The sequence below is a fragment of the Nycticebus coucang genome, chromosome 11 (assembly GCF_027406575.1).
Source record: "Nycticebus coucang isolate mNycCou1 chromosome 11, mNycCou1.pri, whole genome shotgun sequence".
Taxonomy (NCBI): domain Eukaryota; kingdom Metazoa; phylum Chordata; class Mammalia; order Primates; family Lorisidae; genus Nycticebus; species Nycticebus coucang.
In genome coordinates, this window is record NC_069790.1 from 100,133,663 (window position 1) to 100,159,356 (window position 25,694).

At 39.7% G+C, this 25,694-nt stretch overlaps 1 protein-coding gene across 3 annotated transcripts in view; it reads right to left on the reverse strand.

Moving 5' to 3' along the window:
* The window catches only part of TNPO3 (transportin 3), a 108,823-nt gene that overhangs the window by 17,930 nt on the left and 65,199 nt on the right, over positions 1–25,694 (reverse strand). For 2 of the 3 annotated variants that reach the window (XM_053608891.1, XM_053608893.1), the window contains exons 12-20: positions 25,318–25,509; positions 22,827–22,918; positions 21,973–22,049; positions 18,669–18,729; positions 9,180–9,320; positions 6,389–6,505; positions 4,883–4,977; positions 2,501–2,657; positions 1–168 (exon numbers count right to left, since the gene is read on the reverse strand). In XM_053608891.1, coding sequence (XP_053464866.1) covers positions 1–168; positions 2,501–2,657; positions 4,883–4,977; positions 6,389–6,505; positions 9,180–9,320; positions 18,669–18,729; positions 21,973–22,049; positions 22,827–22,918; positions 25,318–25,509 — 1,100 coding nt within the window. The remainder of the gene's footprint in view (positions 169–2,500; positions 2,658–4,882; positions 4,978–6,388; positions 6,506–9,179; positions 9,321–18,668; positions 18,730–21,972; positions 22,050–22,826; positions 22,919–25,317; positions 25,510–25,694) is intronic. The other variant, XM_053608892.1, reaches the window with a different exon arrangement.

Genomic DNA, 25,694 nt, shown 5'->3' on the forward strand with positions numbered 1-25,694 from the left:
CGGCCTGTCAACCTGCATGATCTCCCAAAGCACTTCAGCCACATCTGGTAGGGTATAGGGGGGGAGACAAAAGCAGCATGTGTGGAGCAGTTGGCTTACAAGTTGTTGTCCAAGCTGGTTCATCACTTGTCCTATAAGTTCTTTCCGTAATTCAAAGTCTTCTTCATGCTGTAAGAAAGCATGAGCATCAGAAAAGTTCTAGTTTCAACTTTCCAAAGATCAAGAACTTTTTCTCAATCTCATGAGTTTGAAACCAGCCTGAGCCAGAGCGAGACCCCATCTCTAAAAAACAGCCAGGCATTGTGCCGGGTGCCTCCTTTAATCCATCAAATTCTCCTTGTGAAGGAAGAAAGTGTGTGTAAATACATGTGCATGTGTGTACACATATACAATGGCTGGATTTATAAAGTGGACAAAATGTTTTGTCATCAAGAACAAAATGTAGTTTAGTAACCAGCCAGGAATGGTGGCTCAAAACACCTATAATCCTAGCACCATGAAAGGTCAAGGCAGGTGGATTGCTTGAGCTCAGGAATTTGAGACCAGCCTGAGCAAGAGCAAGACTCTCCATCTCTAAAAATAGCCAGGCATTGTGGTGGGCATCTGTAATCCCAGCTGCTCAGGAGGCTGAGGCAAAAGGATTGCTTGAGCCCAAGAGCTTGAAGTTGCTCTGAGCTAAGATACTACAGCACTCTACACATGGCAACAAAGTGAGACACTGTCTCAAAAAAAGGAGTTTAGTAACAAGGCAAGGGGCATGGGCATCAGATGACATCAATTTTAATGCATAGATTTTTCATGATTAGAAAGCAGGAAAGAAATAATGATTAAGCTTGGCAATCAATCTTTTTTTCCTTTGAAAAACAACTTTTGTTGGGTGGCACCTGGGGCTCAAAGGGGTAGGGCGCCAGCCCCATATGCCGGAGGGGGCGAGTTCAAAGCCAGCCATGGCCAAAAAAACTGCAAAAAAAAAAAAAAAAAAGAAAGAAAGAAAAATAACTTGTGTCTTCATTTGTTTGTAAAAAAAAAAAAACCAACTGCAATAAATAAAGATGTCTATCTGATATCTTTTTTACCAAAAAATCTTGATTATTTTCTTCCTTCTCTTTATAGTCTTTATACTATGTCTAATATCTTGAGAAAAGTATTTTCTTAAACTGCCTTTCGCTTCATAGTTACATTATTCTTTTTCTTACCTTTTAATATCAGACTTCTTAAATAGTTAGCCTAAACAGAATTGCAGAAGTGAATATATACTTCACTGCTCTCCCTTACCTTCAATTCTACTCTGTATCTAACCAAACCTACCTTTGAAAATCTCATAAACCCCTTTATTACTCCTATCAAAAAGGTCTCTTAATTATCTATTAACACTTAGTGCTATCCTGATTTCCTCTGATCTTGGTTTATATGCAAATTAGACTACCTCCTCTAATTCATCCAAATTCTGCTTCCATCTTATCTGTCCATTGAAGTCTCTCATTTCTAGAAAGTTATTCCAACCCACTTCTGTTCAGAGCTTTCTATCCTCAATCATGACTTTTATCACTCATGTAATAATCAAATACTGGCCTCTTGTTATAATTTAATTCCTTATACTTGTTTATCTCTTTATTTTTTTTTCTTTGGCCGGGGCCAGGTTTGAACCCACCACCTCCAGATATGGGGCTGGCACCCTACTCCTTTGAGCCACAGGCACTGCTCTTGTTTATCTCTTTAATCAGACACCAAATGGTTTCAGAGTAGTGAGAACATCAGATTGCTTCGAACATCCTACAGCACTCAGTGCAGGTATCTCAGATCTAATAGTTGATATTCTGGCTAGTGAATGATCCACTATGGTATATGTCTACTAATACAAATCAAATAAAGAAATACTGGGATACTGGTTTTCCCCTAAGGCTGTGGTTCCCAACTCCCGGGCTGTAGACTGGTACCAGTCTGTGGCATGTTAGGTATCAGGTAGCATAGCAGGAAAAGAGCAGCAGGGCAAGCGAAGCTTCATTTGTATTTATAGCCACTCTCCATTACTTGTATCACTGCTTGAGCACCACCTCCTGTCAGCTCAGTGGTGGCATTAGATTCTTATAGGAGTGAAAACACATGCAAGGGATCTAGGTCACGTGCTACTCGTGAGAATCTAAATGCTTGATGATCTGAAGTGGCACTGAGATGGTGATGCTACTCCTGGCACTGTCTAGTTGCAGGAAAACAAACTCAGGGCTCCCACTGATTCTGCATAATGTTGAGCTGTATGGTTATTTCAGTATATATTACAATGTAATAATAATACAAACAAAGCATACAATAAATGTAGTGCACTTGATCATCCCAAAACCAATCTCCCCTACTCTACCCTACCCCTAGGTTTGTGGGAAAACTGGCTTCCATAAAACTGGTCGTTAGTGCCAAAAAGACTGGGGACTGCTACTATGAGAAATGAGGAAGAGACAGAAGATAATAAGCTGTGAAGTAGAAGAGAAACAATGTTAACACTTACATCATTGGCTACCCCAGTATGGATGAGGTCTCGTAGGAACCTCATGACACTACAATTGGCATCGCGGTGATCCAAGGTAGTAGAAGCAATGGCCCACTGTAAGATAGGGATGACTACTTGGCTCCTCAGCAAGGTGACAGGGCTACGCTGAATGAACCTGGTGTGGAAAGAAGATCAGGTATAAATGACAGGATTAGATTGCAAAAGCAGCCAGGATAAAAGACAGTAAAAGGACCAGTCGTTGCTAAGAATTAGGGGGAAGGAAGAGATAAACAGATAGAGCACAGAGGATTTTTAGGGCATTCAGAGTATTCTACATTATACTACCTATAATGGTGGGTACATGTCATTCATTATACATTTGTCAAAACCCACAGAACACAACATCAAAAGTGAATCCTAACATAAACTTTGGGTGATAACGATGTGTTAATACAGGTTGATTGATTGCTACAAATGGATCACTCTTAGTGAGGATACTGATAATAGGGAAGGCTATGTGTTTGGATGGATAGGAGGAATATGGGAACTGTCTATACTTTTCATTCACTTTTATGGTGAACCTAAAGCTGCTCTTTAAAACAATTAAAAAAAATGTTTAAAAAAATGCCAGGGCAAGGAAGGGACCATATCTCAGATTAGCATATAAAAAGTCATGTCCACAAACTCAATTTCCAACTGTATTTTCCAACTATAAATCAAGGCAGGTAGTTTCAAGGAAAATCTGTCAAAAGAGTTTAAAAATAAAAGTCTCCTAGGTTAGGCTCAGCACCTATAGCTCAGCAGGTAGAGCGCCAGCCACATACACTGGAGCTAGCGGTTTAGAACCTGTCTCGGGCCTGCCAAACAACAATGATAACTACAACCAAAAAAAAAAAAAAAAAAGGTAGCCAGGCGTGTGGCGAGCACCTGTAGTCCCAGGTACTTGGGAGGCTGAGGCAAGAGAATCGCTTAAGTCTGAGAGTTGGAAGTTGCAGTGAGCTGTGACGCCACAGTACTCTTGGAGAGTGACATAGTGAGACTGTCTCCAAAAAAAAAAAAAAGGCTCCTAGGTTAAAAGGCCAAATCTTAGAAACTCTTGAACAGCATTTCCCAAACCATAATATATTTACAGAATGCCAGTTTCCCAGGATATCAATAGGAATTCACAAAGAAAGATTGTGTATTCAAGTAAGTTTGGGAAATTTTGTATTTTACAAGATGTTCTGCTTCTCTGTTTTTTTGTTTTAAACTACTACACAGTTTCTCAGATCTTTTAATGTACTGGGAGAATCTCTTAAGAAAAAGATAAAGTAGGGGGCAAGACACGATTGCAAGAGGGACTTTGCCTAACAAATGCAATCCATGCAATCTTGTTTATTGTACCCTCAATGAATCCCCAACAATAATAAAAAAAACAAGATAAAGTATTTTCCAAACTTATTTCATCATTTGTGCAAAGAGCGTCCCTAGAAATTAGTTTTCCAAGGAATATACCCTGGGAAAAGAGGCTGACAGTCCATCCAACAACCCTCTCTTATCCACTCCAGAGAAAAGTTTTTCTAACTTGTCTAACTAACAAAAAAACGTTCAATATTCCATCCTGAGAAGAAATAATCAAGTTAATATTATTTCACATTTGTAAATAATATAATAGTTGGTTCCAAGCAGAAGTTTAGCAACCACACTGTTAGGGCTACCAGTAAAAGGAAATTAAGCAGTTAAGTGGGATGACAAGCTAGGGATAAAGTTAAGAAGTGCAGTACCAGAAAACTTCTAGGGTACCTTAAAACCCTAAGAATTCTTTATTCTGAGATATGGTTATATTTAAAGGATGTTAAGCTTCTCAAGGAAAAAGTGAAGGTGAAGCATGAAATCACAGCAGCATAAAAAGTTAAAACTGAGCTGGGTGCAGTGGCTCATGCCTACAGGCTCAACTGAAGCCAGGAGTTCAAGACCAGCCTGGGTAATATTGTGAGACCCCATCTACAAAAAATGAAAAAAAAATAAATTAGCAGGCACAGTGGCACACACTTGTAGTCCCAGCTACTTGAAAAGCTTAAATGGGAACAGTGCTTCCAAGAGTTCCAGGTTGCAGTGAACTATGATTGAGTCACTGTGCTACTACACTCCAGTGTGGGCAGAGTAAAAAAAAAAAAAGTTAAAACTATAGAGGATTGTATAGAGTATCTAGTCAAGTGTTTTTACCAAGCACGCTTACTGTGAACTTAGCTACTTTACCTCTTGCTCCCAGCCCAACACCTTCACCTTGAGTTATGAATCACTAATCTACCTACCCCAGTGACCTTATTTTAGGAGAAGAAAAGAGCCAAGTGTCAGATGGCAATGATGGAATAAGCAATTAAATGAAGGGGAGGGGGCTTGGTCTTCAGATAGATTTACCTGGTGGCTAGCCTGAACAGGTCATCTACAGTGTCAGGGTGATTCTGGAGACCATTCTGCTGTTCTAGGAGTTGAAAGGTGGGGATGCACAGTGCCTAAAAAAAAAAAAAAAAAAAAACAGAGGTTTTAAAAACAAAAGTGATTTTAAAAGAAATGTTTATGTAGAAATGCCACTGCATTCAGACTTGCCAATTATCACAATAAATACAAAGGAAACAAGGAAGGGAAGCATAGGTGGGAAAAGAAAATGACAGTGATGAGAATCAGATCAGGAAAAGGACTGAAATCATTCCCACATAAACAACTGTCATACATGCAGTCCACACTTCAGAAAGGGTTAAGGGTATTGATTTTTAGTTCATAAACTAGATAGATGTTATATCAAAGTTTAGAAATTGTTGAAAACAAAGATTCCATTTATGTACTAGATATGGTCTCACCCACTAAGGGAATTTTCATTATAAATATAAAATCTCAATTTTTTTTTTTAAAGAGACAAAGTCTCACTTTATCACCCTTGATAGAGTGCCGTGGCTTCACAGCTAACAGCAACCTCCAACTCCTGGGCTTAGGCGATTTCAGGGGTCCTCAAACTTTTTAAATAGGGGGCCAGTACAATTTCAGGGGTCTTCAAACTTAAACAGGGGGCCAGTTCACTGTCCCTCAGACTGTTGGAGGGCCGGACTATAGTTTAAAAAAAGAACTATGAACAAATTCCTATGCACACTGCACATATCTTATTTTGAAGCAAAAAAACAAAACAGGAACAAATACAATCACACCGCCTCATGTGGCCCGCTGGCCATAGTTTGAGGACCCCTGTGCATCTTGCCTCAACCTCCCGAGTAGCTGGGACTACAGGCACCCACCATAATGCCTGGCTATTTTTTGTTGCAGTTTGGTCGGGGCCGAGTTTGAACCCGCCACCCTCAGTATATGGGGCTGGCACCCTTACCCACTGAGCCACAGGCGCCACCCTAAAATCTAAATTTTAAATGGAATAACATCCGGGGAAAAGGAAAAGCATACTTTTATAATCTATTCCCTCCCTGTGATTAGGACGGAGATAAAAAGAGGTTTATTGAGAGCTTTTTCCAGTATCTGCTACCAACCCTTAAACCCTCTTTGCTGCTAAGTAAACTTGTTCATTGGCAATTCTGGGCAAGAAGTTTAAATAAAATACAATTATGCTTGAGCTTAAGAGATTCAATTTGCTCACCTACCCCACAAAAGCACGAGGCTTTTGGTGAGCATAAACCAGGCTGTAATATCTGTAATGATCATTATGCTAAAGTGGTTAGTGTCAGTCTCTCCCCACCTGCCCCCACCCCCTTTCTCTCAAACAGGCCTGTCCATAGAACAGCTAGGAAGTTTTTACTTCCCTGTTATTAGGAAATTATCATGCTGGGGGAAAACATAAAGAAACAACAGAATAAAGATATGGTGAAGAACACACTGCCAGGCCTATAAACCCTCCTCAGGCCTGATGCATCCATTCTCTCCAACCTGGAGCATGTCCAGTAGTCCCTGCCGACAGCCTTCTTCCATGCCATACTCATCCACAAGGATACTGCCAAGGTACAGGAAACAGGAATGCTGATGTACGTGGTACACGTTCACCATCTGCCAAGAAAAAAAAACAAAAAATTAGTCTACATCTTCACCCTTTAATAAGTATCTACTTATAATTGCTCCATGAAGCAATTCAGAGATAGTCTCTTCTCTTTAAAGCAACATAGTAAAGCTTGTTTGCAACATTTCCAGGAACACAGTATTCAATTTCTCAATAATTTTCAAGTTTTCTATTTAGAGTTCTGACACTGACTATCTGTCTTCCCAAGATAATGCAGTGTGACAGCTAATACTTCAAGTTGGAAGCTACTAGAGAACGTGCGTAAAATACATACATAAATTAAACCCTAGCATGGTATACTTCATTTCCAACACCTACAGGTTGCTCACATTTGTATTATATTATAGGTATGTCTTTTTTTTTTTTTTTTTGAGACAGAGTCTCATTATGTTGCCCTCTGTAGAATGCCATGGCATCACAGCTCACAGCAACCTCAAACTCTTAGACTTAAGCGATTCTCTTGCCAAGCAGCTGGGACTACAGGCGCCTACCACAACGCCTGGCTATTTTTGGATTGTAGTTGTCACTGTTAGTTTGGCAGGCCCAGGCTGGGTTCGAACCTGCCAGCTCTGGTGTATGTGGCTGGCACCCTAGCTGCTGAGCTACAGGTGCAAGCCAGGTATGTCATTTTTAAAATAAGATGTATAGACACACTTGAAATAAAATCATCAAATGCCCTGAGAAGACAGTAAACACATTGTTTAAATTTATGTTTCCCTTAAACCTATGTATCTTTTAAGTAAAAAAAAAAAAGAGGCGTTTCCAATCAAGACATCTAGATCTCAACAGAATAAAATTTTTAATATATGGCTCAGCACCTGTAGTTCAAGCGGCTAAGGCGCCAGCCACATACACAGGAGCTGGAGGGTTTGAATCCAGCCCGGGCCTGCCAAACAACAATGACAACTACTACCAAAAAATAGCCAGGCATTGTGGTGGGCGACTGTAGTCCCAGCTACTAGGGAGGCTAAGGCAAGAGAATCGCTTAAGCCCACGAATTTGAGGTTGCTGTGAATTGTGACACCACAGCACTCTACCCAGGGCAACAGCTTTGAGGCTCTGTCTTAAAAATAAAACCCCCCAACAACTTTTAATATAATACGCATATTTAAATTAAATTATTTATCTGGGATTTTTACTCCACTATCCTCTAAAAATTAAGTGGTAACTATACAATCATTTATTTAAAATGCCATCAATCACAGCACACATGTATTGGTCTTATTACATGAATTCACCTCATGCCATAGAATGAGCATGAGATGGTAGATATGAATCTGTGCTATGTTGCATACTCAAAGGAATAAGTTAAGTCAGGGCTTGACAGCCCAGAATGAAGAATTCAAGGAGGCACTCAGTCAGAGGATCGAGACCTCCTTAAAATCTGTGCCATAGGTGACCCGCCCAGGTAGAAATGGGTCATTTCAGATAGACTATGGTTCTAGTCTGGAGCCCTACAGTAGTTTTCCCCACAATATGGGTGCAAAATTTCAGAAGGTACTTTCTCAGAATCACAGATATAAGATTGGCAGCTTCCCTTAATTCTGTGCCCTAGTTCTTTTTCTTACTCTATTGCCCAGGCTACAGTATAGTAGCACCATCACAGCTCACTGCAGCCTCCAACTTCTGTGCTCGAGTGATCCTCCTACATGAGTCTCTTCAGTAGCTGCAGGCATGCACCACCATAGCTGGCTAATTTTTCTTATTTTTTTTTTTTTTTGTAGAGACAGAGTCTCACTTTATGGCCCTCGGTAGAGTGCCGTGGCCTCACACAGCTCACAGCAACCTCCAATTCCTGGGCTTAAGCGATTCTCTTGCCTCAGCCTCCCGAGTAGCTGGGACTACAGGTGCCCGCCACAACGCCCGGCTATTTTTTGGTTGCAGTTTGGCCAGGGCCGGGTTTGAACCGCCACCCTCGGTATATGGGGCCGGCGCCTTACCGACTGAGCCACAGGCGCCGCCCTTTTGTAGAGATGGTGGTCTCACTATGTTACCCAGGATGGTGTTGTACTCCCAGAAGGAATCTTTCCACCATGGCCTCCCAAAGTGCTAGAATTACAGGCGTGAGCCACTGGGCCTGGCCTATGCCCTTGATTTACCCTAGTCTTGGCTCCTGCTGTAAGGTTAAATATCAACACAAATAACTGAATGACCTAAGCACAATCTTCTCATATAGAGTAATTCTATATGTTAATATGATCTTAACTTCATCAGTGGTCACACCATACATCAATCTTAATGATTTAAAGAATCAAATTTATTTTTGACAAGAGACTTATGTGAACCACCTGAGGTTAAGATGAACGAAAATCTCTTCAGGCCAGGAAATAACAAAGCTCTTGGCACATTTTCCTCCAAAGAAATCAATATAAAACATGTACATTGTACAATGTACCCATACATTCTATAGCAATAGTTCTGAAGAAGATGAAAGTCATTCTCTTCACATAATTTCACACAGGAATGTGTTGCTACTTAGACTACCACTATAGAGAAGAGATCATAAACTATTTTCTTTATAGACAACGTAACCTCCACAGGTACTGCTCTTTCAAAGATTTTTTAGTTTTTTATTTAATAAAAACAAAAGCAATGAGTTTCATCAAAGATTTCGTCCTAAAGGGTCCCATTATTTCACATTTTTCTTTCTCTTGAAGAACTTACCTGTGTGACTAGTGGCTGCAGCAGGGCTGCAGATCCTTTGCCTACACAGCGAACAGCAAAGCGCAGACATCTGCAACACCGTTCTACAATCCGATTGTCAGCCCGGTGCTTATTTAGAGTCTCAGATAAAACTGGCCATATCTAAATCAAAAGTAAAAGAGCACAAGAAAGAAAATAATCAGCAATCAATGGCTGAAAATACACTCCTGGTTGGTAACATTTAATCTGATTTTAAATAACTAATTCTGGATTTAAGTAATTCAGATGAAACATTCTTTATAGGAACACACATCATCTGATTCTGGCTGGTATGCACAGGTTCAATACCCCACCCACCAAAAAACAATACTACTTATTAAGAAAAACACACCGACTCTTTAAAACAGGAAGAAAAGCACATCTAACTTTGCTAAAAGACAGAGAGAGATACACATTTTCCTAAACTTCAGACTTCCTGAGAGACAGTGAAAAGAATGAGTATGAGTTATAGAGGAAGATATGTTTAAAGGTAGTTCCAAGAAGGCCAAAACCCTTGAACAAAAAGGATTAGAGTTTAGGAAATGGCATCAGTTGGTAACATTGAACACTTTAGAATATGTGGTATTTATGCAGTAACTCCCCTGAAGTCTGAAAGCACTTCTCAAACCATGACTCTTTACCTTAACATCCTCACATTACCATCAGTGAAAACAAGTAGAGGGGAAATATGTATTGATAAGAAGTGACATCACTAGCTTTGTCAACAATATTGTGCTAAGGGGGGCGGAGACGAGATGGCTGACTGAAGCCAGCGTTCCACAGAGGCTCCCATCCAGAAGGAGAGTTAAAGGACAGAAATTTAGCAAGTAACCAGGTGGATATGAGCTGCACCAAGAGAGAAGGTTGAAGAATGCACATCAACCCCACTGAGGCGAGCTGCGACCCCAAGGATACAAACGAAAAGTACAAAATCCATCACCAAGCGGATGGGAGTCCCCTCCCCCATGAGAACGGCTCGGAGTGTCCCACAAACAAACGAGCAAAGTTCAAAGGTCCTCCCACTACACTCCACAGGAGAGACCCTCTAAAAACTGGACCTACCTCCCCTACTAGGGTGCCACGGCGTTCTCCTGCCAGGCATAAAACTGTATATATTCTCTACCTGCAACTCTGAGCTCCCAGCACTCCCCTCCACTCTCACTCTGAGGTCTGGAGGCCTATCCCCCAGGAGTCCAGATTCTTGGGTGATTTCTCGAGGGGTGTGGACAGAGCCTAAATTGCAGCTGGTCAGTGCTGACTCTGGACCACAGGAGTGGTCGGCTGAGAGGGAACCACACCGGAGATGCAGTGCCTCGAGGCGCAGAGCAGCAGCCGTCTTTCAGCAACAATAAGGCTCACTCCCGGATATTCTGAAGCCACATCCCCTGTCTCCCTGGGCAACCAGAGGAGGCCAGGCATCTACTCAGGTGGCAACTACCACGGAACAGATCTAGGACAGAAACACAGGCCCTCTGAGACTTCAACCCAGAGTAACTGTTTCACTAGGGTCAAACAGAGACCAATTGAAAACAAGACAGAACCACTCAGCCCCAACACACCTAACAGATCCCCAGTTTCTCAGGCCATAGCACTGTACGGGTCCTCAAAGCGCCAGGGGAAAAATCAAATGGTGTAAAACAATCATGGGGCGGAATCAGCGGGAAAACTCTGGTAACATGAATAACCAGAATAGATCAACCCCCCAAAGGAAAGATATGACAGGTGTAACTGAAGATCCCATTCATAAACAGCTGGCCGAGATGTCAGAAATCAAATTCAGAATTTGGACTGCAAACAAGATTAATGGAGGAAAATTTGGAATTAGAAATTCAAGCAGCAATTCAAAAGTTGGAATTAGAAATTCGAGGAGAAATTCAAAAGTCGTCTCAAGAATTTAACGAATTTAAAGACAAAACCACCAAAGATTTTGATGCACTGAAGCAAGAATTTGCAGCCCTCAAAGATCTGAAAAATACAGTAGAATCCCTCAGTAACAGAATGGAGCAAGTAGAAGAAAGGATTTCTGGCATTGAAGACAAAGCCTTTCAACACTCCCAAACTCTCAAAGAGGAAGAGAAATGGGGAGCAAAAACAGATCATTCTCTCAGAAAGCTCTGGGATAATTCAAAGAAGGCTAATATCCGCCTCATTGGAATCCCTGAAAGTGATGAAGTGGCCTTGCTAGGCACAGAGGCCATTCTCCATGAAATTATGAAAGAGAATTTTCCAGACATGCCAAGAGATTCTGAAATTCAGACAGCAGACAGTTTCAGAACCCCAGCACGACTCAATCTGAATAAGACATCCCCCAGACATATCATAATTAACTTCACTGAAGTTAATATGAAGGAGAAAATTCTGAAAGCAGCCAGACGTAAGAAATCCATTACCTACAAAGGGAAGAATATTACAATGACTGCAGATCTCTCTACTGAAACTTTTCAAGCTAGAAGAGGGTGGTCATCGACTTTTAATCTCCTAAAGTAAAATAACTTTCAACCCTGGATCCTGTATCCAGCTAAACTGAGTTTCATTTACGATGGAGAAATTAAATACTTTAATGACATTCAGATGTTGAAGAAATTTGCCATAACCAAACCAGCTCTTCAGGATATTCTCAGACCTATCCTCCATAATGACCAGCCCAATCCTCTACCATAAAAGTAAACTCACTCAGATACTTTTGATCAAACTCCAACTTCCACAGTGGTGAAAGGATGAAAAATGTCCACTGGACTTTCGAAAAACTCTATACCCCAAATTTTACCAGACTTATCAATATGCTCCATTAATGTGAATGGCTTAAACTGTCCTCTAAAGAGGCACAGGTTAGCTGACTGGATACAAAACTCAGGCCAGATATTTGCTGCATACAAGAGTCACATCTTACCTTGAAAGACAAATATAGACTCAGGGTGAAAGGATGGTCATCCATATTTCAGGCAAATGGTAACCAGAAAAAAGCAGGTGTTGCCATTTTATTTGTAGATACAATAGACTTTAAACCAACAAAAGTAACAAAGGATAAGAATGGTCACTTCATATTTGTTAAGGGTATTACTCAATATGATGAGATTTCAATTATTAATATCTATGCACCCAACCAGAATGCACCTCAATTTATAAGAGAAACTCTAACTGACATGAGCAACTTGATTTCCTCCAGGTCCATAATAGTTGGAGATTTCAACACTCCTTTGGCAGTGTTGGATTGATCCTCCAATAAGAAGCTGAGCAAAGAAATTTTAGATTTAAATCTAACCATCCAACATTTGGATTTAGCAGACATTTACAGAACATTTCATCCCAACAAAACTGAATACACATACTTCTCATCAGCCCACAGAACATACTCCAAAATCAATCACAAGTCTAACCTCAGCAAATTTAAAGGAATAGAAATTATTCCTTGCATCATCTCGGACCACCATGGAATAAAAGTTGAGCTCAGTAGCAACAGGAATCTGCATACTCATACAAAAACATGGAAGTTAAATAACCTTATGCTGAATGATAGCTGGGTCAGAGATGAGATTAAGAAGGAAACTGCCAAATTTTTGGAACAAAACGACAATGAAGACAAGAATGAAGACACGCATTATCAGAACATCTGGGATACCGCAAAGGCAGTCCTAAGAGGGAAATTTATAGTACTGCAAGCCTTCCTCAAGAGAACGGAAAGAGAGGAAGTTAACAACTTAATGGGACATCTCAAGCAACTGGAAAAGGAAGAACATTCCAACCCCAAACACACTAGAAGAAAAGAAATAACCAAAATTAGAGCAGAATTAAATGAAATTGAAAACAAAAGAATTATACAACAGATCAATAAATCAAAAAGTTGGTTTTCTGAAAAGGTCAATTAGATAGATAAACCTTTGGCTAACCTAATCAGGAAAAAAAAAGAGTAAAATCTCTAATCTCATCAATCAGAAATGACGAAATAACAACAGACTCCTCAGAAATTCAAAAAACCCTTAATGAATATTACAAGAAACTTTATTCTCAGAAATGTGAAAATCTGAAGGAAACTGACCAATACTTGGAAGCACGTCACCTTCCAAGACTTAGCCAGAATCAAGTGGAAATGTTGAACAGGCTCATATCAAGTTCGGAAATAGCATCAACCATACAAAACCTCCCTAAAAAGAAAAGCCTGGGACCAGATGGTTTCACATCAGAATTCTACCAAACCTTTAAAGTGGAATTAGTACCTATATTACTCAGCCTGTTCCAAAAGGTAGAAAAAGAAGGAAGACTACCCAACACGTTCTATGAAGCAAACATCACCCTGATCCCCAAACCAGCAAAGACCCAACAAGAAAAGAAAATTATAGACTCTCAACTGATGCAAGAAAAAGCTTCTGATAATATCCAGCATCCCTTCATGATCAGAACACTCAAGAAAACTGGTATAGAAGGGACATTTCTTAAACCAATAGAGGCCATCTACAGCAAACCCATAGCCAATATCGTCTTGAATGGAGTTAAATTGAAATCATTTCCACTCAGATCAGGAACCAGACAAGGCTCCCCATTGTCTCCACTGCTCTTTAACATTGTAATGGAAGTTTTAGCCACTGCAACTAGGGAAGAAAAGGTGATCAAGGGTATCCATATAGGGTCAGAAGAGATCAAACTTTCGCTCTTCACAGATTTTATGATTATATATCTGGAAAACACCAGGGATTCTACTACAAAACTTTTAGAAGTGATCAAGGAATACAGCAGTGTCTCAGGTTACAAAATCAACATTCATAAATTGGTAGCTTTTATATATACCAATAATAGGCTGAAAAAACAGTTAAGGACTCTATTCCATTCACAGTAGTGCCAAAGAAGATGAAATATTTGGGAGTTTATCTAACAAAGGACGTGAAAGATCTCTATAAAGAGAACTATGAAACTCTAAGAAAAGAAATAGCTGAAAATGTTAACAAATGGAAAAACATACCATGCTCGTGGCTGGGAAGATCAACATTGTTAAAATGTCCATACTACCCAAACCAATATACAATTTTAATGCAATCCCTATTAAAGCTCCACTGTCATACTTCAAAGATCTTGAAAAAATACGTTTTATATGGAATCAGAAAAAACCTTGAATAGCCAAGACATTACTCAGAAATAAAAACAAAGCAGGAGGAATCACGCTACCAGACCTCAGACTATACTACAAATCAACAGTGATCAAAACAGCATGATACTGGCACAAAAACAGAGAAGTAGATGTCTGGAACAGAATAGAGAACCAAGAGATGAACCCAGCTACTTACCGTTATTTGATCTTTGACAAGCCAATTAAAAACATTCAGTGGGGAAAAGATTCCCTATTTAACAAATGGTGCTGGGTGAACTGGCTGGCAACCTGTAGAAGACTGAAACTGGACCCACACCTTTCACCATTAACTAAGATAGACTCGCACTGGATTAAACATTTAAACTTAAGACATGAAACCATAAAAATACTAGAAGAGAGTGCAGGGAAAACCCTTGAAGAAATTGGTCTCAGCGAGTATTTTTTTTCTTTTTTTTATTGTTAAATCATAGCTGTGTACATTAGTGCAATCGCCTGTACCCATTCTAAGATGCACCATAGATGTGGCCCCACCCATTACCCTCCCTCCACCAAAACCTCCCCCCTCCCTTCCCCTTCCTTGGCCCTTTCCCCATAGTCTTGTGCTATAATTGGGTTATAGTCTTCATGTGAAAGCTATAATTTAGCTTCATTGTAGGGCTGAGTACATTGGATACTTTTTCTTCCATTCCTGAGATATTTTGCTAAGAAGAATATGTTCCAGCTCCATCCACGTAAACATGAAAGAGGTAAAGTCTCCATCTTTCTTTAAGGCTCCATAGTATTCCATGGTATACATGTACCACAATTTGCTAGTCCATTTGTGGGTCAATGGACACTTGGGCTTCTTCCATGACTTAGCTATTATGAATTGGGCTGCAATAAACATTCTGGTACAGATGTCTTTGTTATATTGTGACTTTTGGTCTTCTGGGTATAAACCCAGTAAAGGAATTATAGGATCGAATGGCAGATCTATTTTTAGGTCTCTAAGTGTTCTCCAAACATCCTTCCAGAAGGAATGTATTAGTGGGCATTCCCACCAGCAGTGTAGAAGTGTGCCCTTTCCTCCACATCCACGCCAACATCTCTGGTTTGGGGATTTTGTTATGTGGGCTACTCTTACGGGGGTCAGGTGATATCTCAGAGTAGTTTTGATTTGCATTTCTCTGATGATTAAGGATGATGAGCTTTTTTTCATGTGTTTGTAGATCTTGCATCGGTCTTCTTTAGAGAAGTTTCTCTTCAAGTCCCTTGCCCACCCTGAGATGGGGTCACATGTTCTTTTCTCGTTAATACGTTTGAGTTCTCTGTGGATTCTGGTTATTAGACCTTTATCGGAGGTATAAACTGCAAATATTTTCTCCCATTCTGAGGGCTGTCTGCTTGCTTTACTCACTATATTCTTGGCTGTGCAGAAGCTTTTTAGTTTGATCAGGTCCCAGTAGTGTATTTTTGATACTGCTTCAATTGCCTGGGGAGACCTCCTCATAAAATATTCACCGGGGCCGAATCCTTCAAGAGTTTTCCCTGCACTTTCTTCAAGTATTTTTATAGTTTCATGTCTTAAGTTTAAATCTTTTATCCAGTGAGAGTCTATCTTAGTTTATGGTGAAAGGTGTGGGTCCAGTTTCAATCTTCTACAGGTTGCCAGCCAGTTTACTCAGCACCATTTGTTAAATTAGGGAATCTTTTCCCCACTGAATGTTTTTAATTGGCTTGTCAAAGATCAAATAAGGGTAAGTAGCTGGATCCATCTCTTGGTTCTCTTTTCTGTTCCAGACATCTACTTCTCTGTTTTTGTGCCAGTACCATGCTGTTTTGATCACTATGGATTTATAGTACAGTCTCAGGTCTGATAGCGTGATTCCTCCTGCTTTGTTTTTATTGCTCAGTAATGTTTTGGCTATTCGAGGTTTTTTCAGATTCCATATAAAACGAAGTATTATTTTTTCAAGATCTTTAAAGTATGACAATGGAGCTTTAATAGGAATTGCATTAAAATTATATATTGCTTTGGGCAGTATGGACATTTTAACAATGTTGATTCTTCCCAGCCATGAGCATGGTATGTTTTTCCATCTGTTAACATCTTCGGCTATTTCTTTTCTTAGAGTTTCATAGTTCTCCTTGTAGAGATCTTTCACGTCCTTTGTTAGGTATACTCCCAAATATTTCATCTGCTTTGGCATTACTGTGAAAGGAATAGTGTCCTTGACTGTTTGTTCGGCTTGCTTATTGTTGGTATATATAAAGGCTACAGATTTATGGGTGTTGATTTTGTAGCCTGAGACATTGCTATATTCCTTGATCACTTCTAAAAGTTTTGTAGTAGAATCCCTATTGTTTTCCAGATATACAATCATATCATCTGCAAAGAGTGAAAGTTTGATCTCTTCTGACCCTATGTGGATACCCTGGATCGTCTTTTCTTCCCTAATTGCACTGGCTAAAACTTCCATTACAATGTTAAAGAGCAATGGAGACAATGGGCAACCTTGCCTGGTTCCTGATCTAAGTGGAAATGATTTCAATTTAACTCCATTCAATACGATATTGGCTGTGGGTTTGCTGTAGATGGCCTCTATTAGTTTAAGAAATGTCCCTTCTATACCAATTTTCTTAAGTGCTCTGATCATGAAGGGATGCTGGATATTATCAAAAGCTTTTTCTGCATCGATTAAAAGAATCATATGGTCTTTATTTTTAAGTTTATGTGTTGAATTACATTTATAGATTTACACATATTGAACCAGCCTAGAGGCCCTGGGATACACCCGACTTGGTCATGGTGTACAATTTTTTTGATGTGTTGTTGGATTCTGTTTGTTAGGATCTTATTGAGTATTTTACCATCTATATTCACTAGTGATATTGGTCTATAATTTTCTTTTCTTGTTGAGTCTTTCCCTGGTTTGGGGATCCTGGTTGAGTATTTTATGAGGAGAACACCCCCCCCCCACCCGGGGCAATTGAAGCAGTATCAAAAATACACTACCAGGACCTGATCAAACTAAAACGCTTCTGCACAGCCAAGCACACAGTAAGTAAAGCAAGCAAACAGCCATCAGAATGGGAGAAGATATTTGCAGGTTATGTTTCCGACAAAAGTTTAATAACCAGAATTCAGAGAACTCAAAACGTGTAAGCAAGAAAAGAACAAGTGATCCCATCACAGGCTGGGCAAGGGACTTGAAGAGAAACTTCTCTGAAGAAGACAGGCACATGGCCTACAGACATGTGAAAAAATGCTCATCATCTTTAATCATCAGAGAAATGCAAATCAAACTACTTTGAGATACCATCTAACTCCAGTAAGATTAACCCATATCACAATATCCCAAGACCAGAGATGTTGGCATGGATGTGGAGAAAAGGGAACACTTCTACACTGCATTAATACATTCCTTTTGGAAAGATGTTTAGAGAACATTTAGAGATCTAAAAATAGATCTGCCATTCAATCCTATAATTCCTCTACTAGGAATATACCCAGAAGACCAAAAATCACATCATAACAAAGATATTTGTACCAGAATGTTTATTGCAGCCCAATTCATAGTTGCTAAGTCATGGAAGAAGCCCAAGTGCCCATCGATCCATGAATGGATTAATAAATTGTGGTATATGTACACCATGGAATATTATGCAGCCTTAAAGAAAGATGGAGACTTTACCTCTTTCATGTTTACATGGATGGAGCTGGAACATATTGTTCTTAGTAAAGTATCTCAAGAATGGAAGAAAAAGTATCCAATGTACTCAGCCCTACTATGAAACTGATTTATGGCTTTCACATGAAACTATAAGCCAGCTATAACCTTAGAACAGGGGGAAGGGGGAAAGGGAGAGGAGGGAGGGGGGAGGTGGGAGAAGGGAGGGTGATTGGTGGGATTACGCCTGCGGTGCATCTTACAAGGGTATATGTGAAACTTAGTAAATGTAGAATGTAAATGTCTTAAAATAACTAAGAAAATGCCAGGAAGGCTATGTTAACCAGTGTGATGAAAATGTGTCAAACAGTCTATAAAACCAGTGTTATGGTGCCCCCACGATCGCATTAATGTACACAGCTATGATTTAATAAAAGAAAAAAATACAATATTGTGCTAATATTGATCAGGCCTCCTAGGAACTCTAGGAATCACACAGTTAATCTTTTTCTGCTTCTTCGGGCCTTTCCGTCTATTTCCCCATGGCTTATTTCGTTATCAAATATAAAATAATAAATATTCGGATAGTTCTGTCCCTCATTCCACTGAAATTGAAACCATATCAACAAAATGAATCTCCCCATGAAACTGGAAGACAGTACCTTCTTCATTGAGTTACCCAAAGACTTGTAAGGAAAAAAGAAGAAAGCCTTGATTCCACAGGCATCCATTAGCACTTACTTCCTGTATGACTTTTTGGCACGGATGAGTCTGTCCATTTTCCACAATGGGATTGGTGTGTCTGGAAAAAGACAACAGCCAGAAATAGTAAAAGAAGAACAATTTCACTGTGCACCCAGAATCCTGATCCCTACTTGCTTATTTAGTATCATTCCCATCACATAAAGAAAACCAGATGGTAAAGCCATTTACTTACATCAATACCTTTTTTGTCTACTCCATTCAAATAAACACAACCACATATTTTAAATCATCCTACCATTTTTTTGCCACATCTAAGTCACTTCTATTCGAACATGCAAATTCAATCTAACTCTGGGTATATGACCTGAAGGGTACTCCCAAGTCTCTTCCATTATTTCCCCTTATAAACCTGAATGTGTAGTTCCTTCCAAATTAGAGAAACCAAGTATTGCACCACTCCCAGCATTAAAAGAGAAAAAACTGTAGGAATAGTACTCCACCAAAGATGTTTCTGACAGTTCTTGTCCAAACCAAATAAAACAATACGGACCCAACCACAATGGGTCAAAACCACTCCTCAGTCTAGTTCTAGAGCCCAATAATTGGGAAAAAAGCAAGGGGGAGCAGGGAACCTCGCATCATTAACTATCAACCTCTTTAAAAGAAAGCCACTCTTTAATTTTAAAAAGCTCAATAGCAACTTCATAAAAATCTAACTTTAATTCAGGCATTTATATCTACTGCAGATTTTCTTTCATTTATTGTGAAATAAAGGTTATCTTTAATGGGTTCTTAGAATGGCATGTAACAAGACTCTCCCAATCATGTGAGGAAAGCATTGCACCAACTCAGAGAATAGATCCCTGTTGACAGTAATTAAATCAGTGCAAACAATGCCTTTAACTTATCCCAGATAAGGCTTCTACAATATTATTAATAGTTCTAGCTATAACAGTATGTATAGCTACTTATTTATATACTTTAATAGTATTATTAATACCAGAATTAATTAATAACCAGAATTCAGAGAACTCAAAACATGTAAGCAAGAAAAGAAAAAGTGATCCCATCGCAGGCTGGGCAAGGGACTTGAAGAGAAACTTCTCTGAAGAAGACAGGCGCACGGCCTACAGACATGTGAAAAAATGCTCATCATCTTTAATCATCAGAGAAATGCAAATCAAACTACTTTGAGATATCATCTAACTCCAGTAAGATTAACCCATATCACAAAATCCTAAGACCAGAGATGTTTATAAGGTTTATAGTTAAAGCTATATCCAAAGGTCTGACAAATTATAAATTAAATAATTCAGTAAGACTCACCCTTTGAACACTGTCATTCAAATGCCTTTTTAAACATTAGGCTTGGCTGAGCGCCTGTAGTTCAGTGGTTAGGGCACCAGCCACATGCACAGGGGCTGGTGGGTTCAAACCCAGCTGGGGCCAGCTAAACAACGACAGCAACAACAACAAAAATAGCCGGGCATAGCTCCGCGCCTGTGGCTCAAGTGGCTAAGACGCCAGCCACATACACTTGAGCTAATAGGTTCAAATCCAGCCCGGGCTCACCAAACAACAATGATGGCTGCAACCAAAAAATAGCCGGACATTGTGGCAGGTGCCTGTAGTCCCAGCTACTTGGGAGGAAGAAGCAGGAGAATCGCTTGAGCCCAGGAGTTGGAGGTTGCTGTGAGCTGTGATGTCACAGCACCCTCCCCAGGGCGACAGCTTGAGGCTCTGTCTCATAAAAAAAAAAAAAAAAAAAAAAAGGCCAGGTATCTTAGTGGACACCTGCAGTCCCAGCTACTAGGAAGGCTGAGGAAAGAGAATTGCTTGAGCCCAAGAGTTTGAGGTTGCTGTGAACTGTGACACCACAGCATTCTACTGAAGGCAACGTAGTGAGACTCCATCTCAAAACAAACCAACAAAAACATTAGGCTCCCCTCCACTTCAAAGGATTAATTTCACCTGATCACTGACTACACTTTATTTCTTTGTAGCCATAGATTAAATAGCAATAGTTCTGAAAGTGTGGTCACTGGAATAGTAAACAGACTCATCAGCACCATCTGGTAACTTTAATAGAAATGCAAATTTGGGGATCCTATCTAAGATCCAATGAATCAGACACTTGTAGGATGAGACTTATTGATCTGTGTTTTGATAAGCCCAGGTGATACTGGGGCATTTTAAAGTTTGAGAATCACAGAACTAGATAATCAATTTTTTTTTTTTTTAAGAGACAAGAGTCTCACTTTGTCGCCCTCGGTAGAGTACCATGGCGTCACAGTTCACAGCAACCTCCAGCTCTTGGGCTTAGGTGATTCTCTTGCCTCAACCTCCAAAGTAGCTGGACTACAGGTACCTGCCACAACTCCCAGCTATTTTTTTGTTGTTGCAGTTTGGCCAGGGTTGGGTTCGAACCCACCACCCTCAGCATATGGGGCCGGTGCCCTACTCACTGACCCACAGGCACCACCATATTTCATTTTTAAAGGGTTGTTTTTTTTTTAAATTTTGACTTTTTAGAAACAGAGTCTTGCTCTGCTGACTAGGCTGGGGTGCACTGGTGTAATCATAGCTCACTATAGCCTCAAACACCTGGGTTCAAAGAATCCTCTTGCCTTAGCTTCCCAAGTAGCTAGGACTACAGGTGTGTGCCATCACACTCAACTAATTTTTATTTTAAATCTTTTTTTGAGGGGTCAGGCACAGTGTCTCACACCTGTAATTCTAGCACTCTGGGAGGCCAACGCAGGAGGATCCCTTGAGCTCAGGAGTTTGTGACCAGCATGAGCAAGAGTGAGATCCAGTCTCTACTAAAAATAGAAAAATTATCCAGGCATTGTGGCAGATACCTATAATCCCAAGCTACTCAGGAGGCTGAGGCAGGAGGATCACTTAAGCTTAGGAATTTGAGGTTGCTGTGATCAAGGCTGATGCCATGGCACTCTAGCCTGGGCAAGAGAGTGAGATTATCTTTAAAAAAAAAAAAAATTCTTTTAGTGGGTAGAGACAGGGTCTCACTATGTTGCCCAGGCTGGTCTTGGCCTCAAACAATCCTTCTGCCTTAGGCTCTCAAAGTGCTAGGATTATAAGCATGCGCCTCCAATTCCAGCCTTCAACGGCCTTTTAACAGATCTACCAAGTATAAATTCTTAGAATCTGCCTTTGCCCCAAAACTTTAGGTAGCAGGCTTAGTTAGCCTCTGGATACGAGGGGATTTATAGAAAGAACTTGGAAGTATGAGGGGGAAAAAAAAATTGCTTACTTAAACATATAATGGCTTCGTTTAAACTTTTAACCCAAGAAAGGCATCAAAAGTCTTCTTTCTTACCTAAATATCACTGCAAGGCGATCTAAGAACACAGTGGGATCTGAGGATATGCCATTACTAGGTTCCTGAGACAACAGCTGAAGAGACAAAGACATTAACATTCAGTCATCCCATGTATAAACCTACAGTAAACACTGCAACATACACCCTTATACACCAACCTTTGTCTCAATCTCTGCTTATTTCTTTATAATGGACTCCCTAAAAGTTACTCAAATGGTACAACTTTAATTTATATTGTCAAATTATTTTCCTCCATCTTATTCCATATGCTGGTCAAGACTGCATACTACATTTGACTATCTGACCACTGTGAGAAACAGTTATCATTTGATTTTTTTCCAACAACTTTCATTATAATTAAATTATATAAAATAGATTGCATATATACTTAATATTTAAAAGATAATATAATCAACTTTATATTTGACTTTGTATTATGAAGCTTTAGTGTTACACTTTTATATATTTTAAACAAGTTGCCTTTCATTTCCTAAAATTTCTTAGACATTCCAATGTATCATTAGAGATGAACTTTAGAATCATTATGTCAAATTCTAAAAATTCTACCAGTATGTCTATTTCACTATTAACACAATTAGAAAAGAGATGACATCTTTATAATTCTTCAGGGACAAATGGTTAGGTTATGATTTTGATCAATAACTGGTTATTAGTAATACAGTGAGTATCTATTGATTTTGAAGTACTTAATCCTTGTATATAGCTACTTTGACTCACATTAATTTGAATAAATTCTCAGTTCATTCTCTCAGCTTTTTTAGGGGGAAAAAAGATCATCTGTAAATAAACAATTCTAATACTTGTTTCGTACTTTGCTTAATTGGACTCACCTTTTTCAATGCCATAACCTGAACAGAACATAATTCACTAAGACATTCAGTAATCTTATCCAAAGGTAATCGGGCTAGGACAAGTGCTGTTCCTGAAAAACAAAGGAAGATACAAATGAAGAACATAAAAGCTAAACTGAAGTAACTCAATTAATTGGTCTACATCATACAGAATAACAGAACAGGATAACTGGTTCCATTCTTTGAAAAAGATCAGCACTATTTTAAAAATTATAACATTGTTATTTATGGTTGTTTTTTCTTTATTTGGCTTAGATTCTGTAAGACCTTCACACTGATATTTACAACTAAAGATAACATTAACTTATTTTTCTTTTCTTTTTTTGAGACAGAGTCTCATTATGTCACCCTCGGTAGAGTGCAGTGGCGCCACAGCTCACAGCAACCTCAAACTCTTGGGCTTAAGGATTCTCTTGCCTCAGCCTCCCAAGTAGCAGGGACTCACAGGTGCCCGCCACAATGCCCAGCTATTTTGTTGTTGTTGTTGTTGCAGTTGTCATTGTTGTTTAGCTGACCTGGGCTAGGTTCGAACCCATCAGCCTCAGTGTATGTGGCCAGTACCCTACCCACTGAGCTATGGGGGCCACCGACATATTTTTCCCCAGCAGCCTATTGGTTTAAAGATGTTTAAATATGTGTGCCCCCTCCAATTCATTAAAGACTTTTAAAATCTCTTCATAAAGTCAATAGCAAAACTATTTTTTTTTTTTTTTTTTTGGTGAGACAGAGCCTCAAGCTGTCGCCCTGGGTAGAGTGCCGTGACATCACAGCTCACAGCAACCTCCAATTCCTGGGCTCAAGTGATTCTCCTACCTCTGCCTCCCAAGTAGCTGGGACTACAGGTGCCCACCACAAAGCCCAGCTATTTTTGGTTGTAGCCGTCATCGTTGTTTGGCGGGCCTGGGCTGGATTTGAACCCACCAGCTCAGGTGTATGTGGCTGGCGCCTTAGCCACTTGAGCCACATGTGCTGAGCCTTTTTTTTTTTTTTTTTTTTTGCAGTTTTTGGCCAGGGCCAGGTTTGAACCCACTACCTATGGTATGTTATATGGGGCCAGCACCCTACTCCTTGAGCCACAGGTGCCGCCTGAGCAAAGTTCTTTTTAAATGTAAACCATAGTACAATGTTTCTCTAAACACCCAGAGATTCTGATTTAGCAAGTCAAAGAGAGTCTTTATCTGTGATAACCACCACAAGCAATTCTTATAAGAGAAATACTGACACAATCCATTCAGAAGAATGGGGCAATGGAATGAAATTAAGAATTTCACTCTCATTCTACCACAACACACTCTGTGAGCTTATGTGAGATCTGGGAATCCACTTCTTCATCTGTGAAACATGTAATCTGAACAGCAAAGTAAGAGTTAAGTTTGCCCTTTTTTGTTTCCTTAAAAAAAAAAAAAAAAAAATTACAGGCTGGGGGCTAGGGCGCCAGCCACCAGAACTGGCAGTTTTGAATCCAGCCCAAGCCTGCCAAATGACAATGACAACTACAACCAAAAAATAACCAGGTGTTGTGGCGGGCGCCTGTAGTCCCAGCTGCTTGGGAGGCTAAAGCAAGAGAATCGCTTAAGCACAAGAGTTTGAGGTTGCCGCGAGCTGTAATGGCACAGCACTCTACCCAGGGCGACATAATGAGACTGTCTCAAAAAAAAAAAAAGACAACAGAAATAGTTCATATGTAAGGCCATCCACTTTTGCTCAGGCTAAATGTTTAACAGAGAGACAGGCTTAGAAGAAGCTGTACAAGTCATTTTACCCACTCCTTTATCTGACATATCCCAATCCTTTCTAATTTACTAGCTATAAGGATTTCATTACCTCATGGAACACCCCTATCTGTTTTCAGAAGTTTAGTTAGAAAGTGTAATCTTTCTAGGAAGCAATATGTGCTTCCCTATAAATGGCTGACAATTGATAACATGATCCCTTTTTTATAAGATAATCTTTTAAATATTTAAAAGTAGCCATCATATTTAAAGTCTTATTCCTAGCGTTAGTATCTCTTATTCTTCTGTTAAGTCTGAGCCTCATCAGCACTCTGGCTGTGTACATCTGGGCAGCCAATCACTCCGGAAAGCTGATCAGTAATGGTTAAAGACTACTAAGAGACCAGGATCCCTGACTTCTATACCCTAATCCATGCACTCTACCTTTCAACATCCACTTACCTCTTTGGTATAACAAAGCTTATTTGGTCTCCCTTTTTAGTCTTTCAACTTAAAAAGCAATTATGTTCAGTACAGATGTGTTGTCTCCACCCAAGTCTAAGTATGTGCTATATACTACAAGTACTATGAATTAATTATATAGCCTTCAAATATTCTAAGAAAAGAATACATGTACACATGGTCAACACTCTCCTATAGTGGAAAAGCCAGAACTTGAAAAACTAGAATATGACTATTGTAAGATAACTGCAATGAGTGGCTCTGAGGAGACTGTTACTAGTTAACGCAGTAAATACCTTTTAGCAAGCCCACAGCAGCTTCTGGAGACAACATGAAGGAATCAAGGGAACGGGCAATCTCCAGGAGTCCATTAAAGTGCTGAGCCATGTGATCTCGGCAGACAGAGCAAATGTTATGAATGGCTTTGGCTGCAGCAGAAGCCAGGGGCTTTTCACATAGGCCTTTCATCAAATAGCCCAACACAGGGTCTGAGGAGAAAAGTCAAGTGATTATATACCTGAAATGTAACAACAATTTCTAGATTGTTAGAACAGAAGTCTGCATACCTTCGAAGGCAAAAGAACTCTTTAAAAAAAATGAAATGTGTTCAGAACCACAATATATAAAACATAAAAATGGAGCTGATCTCACTGACACAGTGTCAGGAGGCCCA